The sequence below is a fragment of the Meleagris gallopavo genome, chromosome 2 (assembly GCF_000146605.3).
Source record: "Meleagris gallopavo isolate NT-WF06-2002-E0010 breed Aviagen turkey brand Nicholas breeding stock chromosome 2, Turkey_5.1, whole genome shotgun sequence".
NCBI lineage: Eukaryota > Metazoa > Chordata > Aves > Galliformes > Phasianidae > Meleagris > Meleagris gallopavo.
Window position 1 is genome coordinate 48,057,641 of NC_015012.2, and position 8,885 is coordinate 48,066,525.

An 8,885-nucleotide genomic window follows, 5' to 3' on the forward strand; every position below is an offset into this window, starting at 1 on the left:
CAGCTTTCAGAAAAATCAAGCAGAGAAAGTACAAAAAGAATGTAATCATTTGCCTTCAGCAACTGCATAATGCATCTTACTGTAATAGTCCCCTGTGCTCTGTGTATGAGATTTCTGTGCTCACTGTGTGACTCTGAAAGTGTTCACTGTTGAACATCTACTAAAATTTTACTGTGAGCATAAACTAGAACAGCCAATTAAACTTTTAAAAGGCTGAAGTCATAGTTGAAGTCTGAAGATCTGGCAAATACTTCAGGTATTTTAGACAGGGAGGGCCCAAGAAAATTGAAGGAGTTGTAAGACAATTGTACTTCTGCTCACAATAAAACTTTTGCCCTCACTTCTCAGTTTTGCTGATAAACAGAAAAAACCAACATGTTTTCAAGTGGAAACTGCTGTCAGCAGTGTTTTAAAATAAAAGCTTTTACTGAGGGAAAGTAAAACATACAAGGAGTATAAACAACTTACTCCAATTTATAGAAGCAGAACATGTATAAAAACTGATTTGTTTATATTGGAAACCACTAAAGAAACCCCACCTCTTTTGGTTTGGAGGGCACTAATGGGCTTTCCAAGAGTGGGTGAGATAAGAACAGGATTCTTGTGAAATGTACCCTTTTCCACCTAGTTTACAACATTTACTTAAAAGCCCTATGTCACAGTGACCTCTGTAGTACTTATGGGAACTATATTTGGACTGCAGTGAAGACCAGCATTAATATGCTTTAAATGGATCACCATTGGAAACAGTCTTTACTATCTTTCCACCTCATTCCTAGCATAGATTACAGTGCATTTTGACATTGGCCCAACATTTTTGTGCCCAAGCTTATGAGATGCTAATAACTGAACGGGAAGCTGTGGAGCACCACATTTGCAGATCTTTACAGCTGCAAAATATGCAGAACAGATCATAAAGGCAATATTCAGATCCTGATGCACCTGAGAAAATTGAAGAAGCAACAAGAGTATTTCCAAGTGAGACCATTTTTTTTCCCTAAGCTGTATTGTATGACACCAGTGAGTTAGGCTAGAGCTCATTTGGCACTCACTCCTCCCTCCACACAAGATATGTCCCAAAGAGGCATTTATTTGAAAATAGCTGTTTTGTTGCCAGCTTGAATAGAAGAGATTTTATTTAACTTGGCTTTATTTTCCTTTCATCAGCTTAGATAACTGCAACAATTATCCATGCATTCTGGAATTAGAGAATAGCCACAGAATTACTATTTCAAAAATTCATTTGGATTAAATACTAAATACCACTGATACATTTTTCTGCCAAAAGGTTATTCATAAAATCACACTGAAATTACTTATTTCAGTCATCAGCTATGTAAAAAATAGAGCATTCCAGCTGCAACTATCAGTAACCTCACTAACATACATGTTGCATTCAGGTCTGTTCACAAAGTAAATAATGGAAAAGAAAAACAGAACTCACTTTCAATTTTCTAATCCTGAGTTCGATAGTTTGTATGTCAGTACTGAGATCAAGGCGGCGGAGCTTCTCCAGTTCTTCCTCTGTTTCTCCTAACCAAGCCCAAATGCTGTTAAGGTCGGAATTGAACTGCTGCCATTGCTGAAGATTCTGCTTCATCCTTAGCTCCTTGCTTAGAGCTTGAGCCTGGATTAATTCCCATCGGTCAATTACACCTGGAATGATAAACACCAAATTCAACAAAAGTGAAAAAAACCCAACACATTTGCCACACAAGCAATTGCATCACTTGAGCACTGCACAGTACAAAAAATGTTCCACAAACCCTCCAAAACCCTAATCCACCAAACCACTGAAAACTAAATTATGTTGGACAGAAAAAATGAGAAGTCTTGATAAGTGACTGGGCAGCAAGAAATTTTACCACTTTCTTACATCAACATTTAATGACTTTACAGAATTAAATAAATACATACAAGTGTCATGGGTGATCATAGAATGAACAAATCATAGAATGGTTTGGGTTGGAAGGGACCTTTAAGATCATCTAGTTCCAAATTCCCTGCAATAAGCCGGGACACAACCTCTCACTAGGTTATGCTAGTATATAGATATAATAAAATCAGTATAACTGCAAACAAGTTACACTCTGAATACATCTGACTAGCCAAATACTATTTTCATTAGTATTTGTAACTCTCACAATTAAATATTCCCATATCACCATATTTGCTTAAGATACTGTTGATATACTGGATACTTATCTCTCCTAAAAAAACTAACAAATAAAGTCTATTTCTTCTTATTACTTGAAATGCTGTGTCTTAGAGAAGGATAAGTTGTATCATACCATCAACTTAAGATTAAAAATAGCATTAATTAAAATAGACTGCATGAATAGCATATTGTGCCAAACCAAGAAGTGAGACATTGCCTTCACAGCCTCTCTAAAAAATCCGTAATTTTATATGATTATTTATTTATAAAAATAAATTTCTGTCTTGTTGACAGCTAATACAATAAAAAGTGGAAAGTAATACTAGAAGAAACAAATTATGACTTACATGTTTTGTAGGACAATATAAACAATCATTTTTCAAAAGAGAACATTCAATAAAAATGCACTGCATCTGCATGGACTTTTGTAAAGGCCTATTACTACATCTCATTATAGGAAAGGGTTCTTAAAACGCAGTTGCATGCAGAATGTCTTCATATGATGTATAAAAGTAATACTTTCTATCCCTACTTAATTCTAAGAGATGTTAAACAGAACATGATAACAGATAGTTATGTAATACCAAGCTCTACTTCAGAGAAAAACATTGCATATGTTTTCTATTTCTCATAATTGCTTTCCATCAGAGAACTAAATGTTACTTACCAGCTGTTTGTGTTTCAGTACTGTTCAGATTAATAAGTCCAGATAATTTTTCCTCTTCCTCTTTCAGCTTATATCCAAGCCTTTTTACTGAGTCTATGCTTCCACTGCATTCACCTAGTAGCTTCATCTGTGTTAAGAAACAAACAAAAAATCCCATCTCAATGTGCATCAGTTGCAGGGAAAATGCAAATTGCAATGCAGCTTTCAAAATTTCCAGCAAGTAGGTCAAAGTGTGAAGAGAAAAATCTATTACTTTGACAATCTGTCCTAGCAGTAACAGAATCCTATGTGAAAATTATAAAGAGTTTGCGTATAACTTCAGATGAATTAGAAACAACTCGGTGCCTCTGTGCCAAATAACTCTGGAGGACTGCAGGTGACATTTATAATTAATGTTAAGACATCAGAAGATATGATTAAGAAAATAAACGTATGTATGGAAATATTACTATGCATCCAAGCACCTAATCTTTCAATTCTGTCGGGAAAAATGTGGTCTGAATAATTTATGGAGAGATTTTTCTTCCAGAAAACCTCTCTGAGAAAGTTTTTCCATCACAGATTTCATATATGCAACACGATGCATATTTATTATTTTGGATCAAGATGAATATTGGGCATTAAACTATAAAACTTGCTCTTAAAAGTGGAGGAATTTTAAATAATATCAACATTAAGTAGATAATATCACATGTGTAAGAAATCAGTTTAGGACATTTAAAAAAATCCATCATATTAAAATAAATTTCCTGGAGTCATGTTCCTGTAAACTTACACTATTGTAAAACTCTAATAATGTAAACAACAAAGCATGTGGTCACAACTAGTAAACGTAAGTCTGAGAAGCAGTAATATCTAATTGCTATGTTGAAACAGCTACATTTCTTTCAACAGCAAATCTAAACTTGGAGTGCTTATTTGATTTGTGTTTCAATATACTGCACTGTGACTTTGTGACTAAGAACAGAAATTTTTTTAGTAATGTCAGCATGTAATGAAATGCAAGCATACGCACATATCCTTTGTAAGTGGCATCCAGCTCTGGTCCTGTAGGTGTTTTGCTGCGGATGATGTTTTCTGTTTGCTGTATTTGGAAACGACTGGTATCTAAGGCTTTGTCCAGCTGTCGTATATGTGCTTCTAGGGCTCCAGGTTCTCCTGTATCAAAAACCAAACAATAAAAAAGAGTGATTGCCATCCAAGTTGTCCAGAACTTTCCTCTACTTTCTGCCCAAGCAGAGTGTATGTTAGGAATACTAGATAGACAGTAAAGGAGAAACACGACTGCAACTGCATGAGTAACTGCAATGTCAAAGCAAAAGGATAACTAGTTCCATTAGACCATGGTTAGCAATCTTCCTAGGACAGATCATTGTACAAGTGAATGTGGTTTCCGTAAACATATGAAGAAGGAGTTCAGATTCAAGCAGGCTTGCAAAATATTCTGAAAGGACTGTTTCCCTCAGAGAGTCCCTCACCAGTCTGGAAGGCAAAGTATATACAATTTCTAAGACTAAAACTGATAAAGTAAGTGATATTGCTTTAATTGTATTCTCAAGATCCAGAGATGACTCTGGATTTTTTGGATGGCCACAGCTAGTAGTCTCCAGATGATTAAAACAACCACATTAAGTAGCAATTTTTTTCCCCCAACCTTTGACAAAAATGCTTAACACACCTGAAAAATTGTGCTATTCTACCAGGTTGTTTAGAACACGTACCAATGTTTTTGAAATAGGACTAACTTGAATTTTCTATATAAAGATCAAATGAATTTTGTGATATGAATCAGATACAGCCAATTCTGACTGAAGCAGTCTGCAGCCTGGAGGACCATGTGAGATTCCTCTTGTTCATATTCTATCATTGTGACTAATTTCTGTTAGTTTACAAAGATGGCCAGAATTAGTTTATGAAAATAAGTTTGAAAGCACGCATAGAGAAAAGAAGCCTTCTGTCCAGCTATTTACAGAAAACTGAGCCCCTAAGATAAACCTTTTTTTCATACAAAATGTCACTCTGCTAAATGTAATGCGTGCTCCAAAAGTAATGCCTCCCTTTTTATTACATTGGCCCATGACATCGGGGCAAATGTTGCTGGTATGGCAGTAGAGGATGAACCTTTCTGACAATATTCTGGTTCATTTTGTTGCCATGTGACAGACAGCAGCAAAAGGGCAGGCTGACAAACAGTGTCTGACATGGAAGTATGGATGAAGCAAAGGGGTGTCATTGAGTCCTTCCATATAGAAAAAAAATGCAACCAATGTTGTTCATCAACACTTGCTGAGTACTGTTGGAGAACTAACATTGGATGTGAGCACAGTGAGATTGTGGGTGGTGCCTCCTGCAGTGATGACACTGATGTGAAAGACAAACCATGTTCTGGATGGCCATGCAGAGCTTGGCCCTGAAATGAAGAGCATCTTTAATCTCATCCGTGTGAATTGGGTAGAGGTGGTGATTATACTGAAAAGTAGTTTTTTGTAGCTGAAAATTTACTGTATCAAATAGTGTCCTGTGCTCGTGCTCTTCGTATCAGTTGTAGTTTTTAAGGAAATATACAGAAGACATTACTTTTGGAGCAACCTATGTAGATAGAATAAACTGCTGAATATTATTTTTCCCCACATTAGTGCCAAAATTTTCACAGGTCATGAAACTAAAACACATTTTTGTATCTATACTGTTAATCAATAACAGTATTATTTCACTATCTCGGGAAAAAAATTTAAAGAGACAGTGAACCTGAGGTCTGTGCCAAAGACAGATTTAAAAATGTCTGATATTCCAAATTTGCAGTATGTGGAATCATAAAAGAAAGTGTTTGTAAACGCATCTGTGTGAGAGTCACCTACCAAGAGAAACAGTAGATTTAATCTTGTGCAAAAACGCAAATCGAAAAAAAATCCGTCTTCCAATATAAAATACTACGATAAAGACACTGGAGGACAGGACATCACCTTAGCATTGTAATCAAATGAGACAACAACTAGCCTATAACTTTATACATAAGCAGTAATTCAAACAGTGGTTGTATATAAAAATGTAAAAATGGGCAAAACTAAACAATTAGGTTTCATTCCATTACTTCATCTTTTTTTTCTGCTTTAAACTTTGCAGATATCACTCTTCTCTCAGAAACATAAAGTACTGACTTCTGTTGAAAGACTTCAGAGAATAAATACCAATATGGGTAAATTACTGATCTGCTTTATCTTATTAGCCAGCATAGGAGGGCAAATAGTTTAAATATCATTGTTTTTTCCATGCACCCAATAATACGTTTAATCACAGCAGTAAAGCGAGATAGTTCTACATTAACATGCCAGTGCTGCCACGTAAGAAATATTTATGTTGTAAGTTGTGAAAAGTATAAAAGATGCAATAAGAGGAGAGAGATGTTATGCTTGTGCACTGTAGTATTTGCACCTGGCTCTGCTTAGTGTTTCTTGATGCCTACCAGAAATATTTTTGAGTGCGTTTTCTGTAAGTGTTACATAGGCCTCAAGAGTTTCAGGGATCTCTACATCTGAAAAAATAAAAGAACAGTCTAAATTGACAGCTCAGTAATGTCCTTATAGCAGGAGTCTTTTTCATGGTATGGAGTATATAAATGGTTCCAATAGCACACATCCTTTCTGGAGAAGGAAAAACGATGAAGACAAATGCACGGAGCCTGCTAAAGAGTCTCTTAATATCCCGGGAAACCTAACTCTTTTTCAGAGCAATGACCTGGAAAGCAAAAGAGCCACAAGATCAGAGTGCAATATAACATTAAGTTTTCCCTCACAATTGGCTGCATTTGCTAACTTTCATTCATTCAGATTTATTATACAAACTATCCACACATAGATGGGATTTCCAGCTTTGCAGGAGAGCAAGAACTGAGATCTCACCTCACCTCACAACTCAGTTGTTGGAGTCTTGCCTGATACGGACCAAGTTAAGATTTACTTAGGAATCTCACAGTTTGAGTTGTGGACCTCTTCCTCAGCATTTCTTCATAATTTGCAGTTCTTCATCATGCAGTTATTTCTGCACCTCTTGCAAATATTCAGTATAGCTTCTTCTAGTCAGAATAAGTTATGATGCATTGCTGTTACAGATGATATATCCCATCTGGCAGGCTTCAGGCACAGAGACAGAGCCAATTCTCTGTCATATCACACAAACCTTTGCAATTTTCCAAGGCTGTAGTCATCCAGGAATTCCCAGCACTGTGTCTAAGGCCAGAAGGCCACTGGGATCACTTAGTGAAACCTATTTAAGATTTTCAGGGGCAATTTAAAATACTTTTCTATGAGCATCTTGGCCAAGCAGCGACACAATGTAATATCCGCTCCTTTTTACTGAGAGGGGACACATAATTTGCCACCATACCTGCTATACTAGTTGCTCCTCTCAGATAGAAATCCTTCTCTTGTTCTCCATCTTCCTCCTCAGAGTGCAGTGCTCGTGAAACAGCTGTCTCCAAGTCTCTGCTTAGATCATAATCATGATCCCACTCCAGAGGGATAGAGTCCACACTTGCAGGGGTATCCCGCCCTGATCGCTCACTTCTCACTGGCTGTGCAAGAGGCAGTGAGAGGTTGGAAGAAGGATGTGGGGAGAGAACACTGTCTGCAGATTTTTCATGCCAGTGTATGTCAGAGAGATCTGCTGATTCATCCAAATCCACCTCTTTGTCAGACAGGTCATGTTCATCATCTGTCAGCTAGAAGAACAGTGTGAACAGAAACAATCAACGCAACATGTAGAGACACTCACTGCTAGTCAGCCTGGGTAGTGTAAATATAAAGCATAAATATAAAGTAGCATTAGGTAATGGTCAAATGATGTTTCCATTTGCATCCTTTTTCACTCCTCCCTCATTATTTTTAGGGCCATAAAAAATAGAACAAGGAAATTCAGCATGCTTACTCATTTTAATTACGTGTGGCACCACATAGTCTCCCATCAAGAAAATGTCTCCAGACTTTTTACTGATGCCTCTATAGTGCAGACATCAAGTTAAAGAAAACTTTGGAATCAAATCAAATAGGAAGTGTGGGTGACCTTTGACATGACTGGTGTTCTCATTATATTCTTTCATATTTTGGAAAACCTAGGTTTTTTTCTTTTTCTCCAATTGGACTTGAGTTATCAAAGGGAATTTTGCCATCCATACTGCATGGAGAGAATCTCTTTATCATTTTTTTTTTATAAATAAAAGTGAACTTAATGAGCTACCAATGAAATTATATATTATTAAAGCTTTATAAATTTCCAATTTGTGTGAATTTTCCTCATGATTTACAAAAAATCCAGACCTATTAAGTTTGCATTCTAAACAGGACAAAAATAGCATGCAATGAAGAGAGGCCGTTGGTTAGAGTTGTAAGAAGATTAAAACCACAAGATTTTTGGGAAATTTACATGTTAGTTTGCTTCAATATGTTTCTCTCTTCTTGTTCTCACATTTTAAAATGGCAGTAAAGCAAATACATATGTAAGTATACACACAGGAAGATGGATCAGTTTCTTGTGATAGCGTTCCACACGTCCAAAGACCTCTTGACAGTAACGGCGTAACTCATCTAGTTCTTCTTCAATGACAGCTGCATCCATCGGTTCACTTTTCTCAATGAGTTGCTCACCCTGAACAATTATCTGGTGAATTTTGTTGTTGTTCAGTGAAATTTCTTGCTGGAAAGCCTTTATAACAGAAAAATCCATACTTTATCAATGAAATCTACATTAAGACAACCTAAGCTATTACGGATGCAAGTCTTAGAAGTTTTTTTTTATTATTTTTTCAGTGAGAATGGTGTGGGTAACAAACAGAAATTATTCTAAATATTCTGGCATGAGAAATTAAATTTAGCATTCCACAGTCTTTCTTGTCAAAAACAGATACTTCATGGTTTACCATCTCATTTCTCTCTTGTTGTATTTGGACAGAATGATCTTCTCTAAACAAGCCAAGCCTGTGACCAAATGTCTAAAATGGACACAGTTTCTAAAACTAACATAATGGAATTTTGGATAACATAATATGAGCCCTGTTGGCTTTTTTTT

General features: G+C 36.2%; 1 protein-coding gene across 10 annotated transcripts in view; it reads right to left on the minus strand.

Moving 5' to 3' along the window:
• SYNE1 (spectrin repeat containing nuclear envelope protein 1) overlaps positions 1 to 8,885 on the minus strand; it is a 286,469-nt gene that overhangs the window by 12,602 nt on the left and 264,982 nt on the right. For 7 of the 10 annotated variants that reach the window (XM_010707196.3, XM_019612919.2, XM_010707194.3 and 4 more), the window contains 6 exons: positions 8,331 to 8,522; positions 7,209 to 7,542; positions 6,289 to 6,357; positions 3,841 to 3,983; positions 2,826 to 2,952; positions 1,445 to 1,656 (listed from right to left, as the gene is read on the minus strand). In XM_010707196.3, coding sequence (XP_010705498.1) covers positions 1,445 to 1,656; positions 2,826 to 2,952; positions 3,841 to 3,983; positions 6,289 to 6,357; positions 7,209 to 7,542; positions 8,331 to 8,522 — 1,077 coding nt within the window. The remainder of the gene's footprint in view (positions 1 to 1,444; positions 1,657 to 2,825; positions 2,953 to 3,840; positions 3,984 to 6,288; positions 6,358 to 7,208; positions 7,543 to 8,330; positions 8,523 to 8,885) is intronic. The other 3 variants (XM_010707198.3, XM_019612918.2, XM_019612921.2) reach the window with 1 other exon arrangement.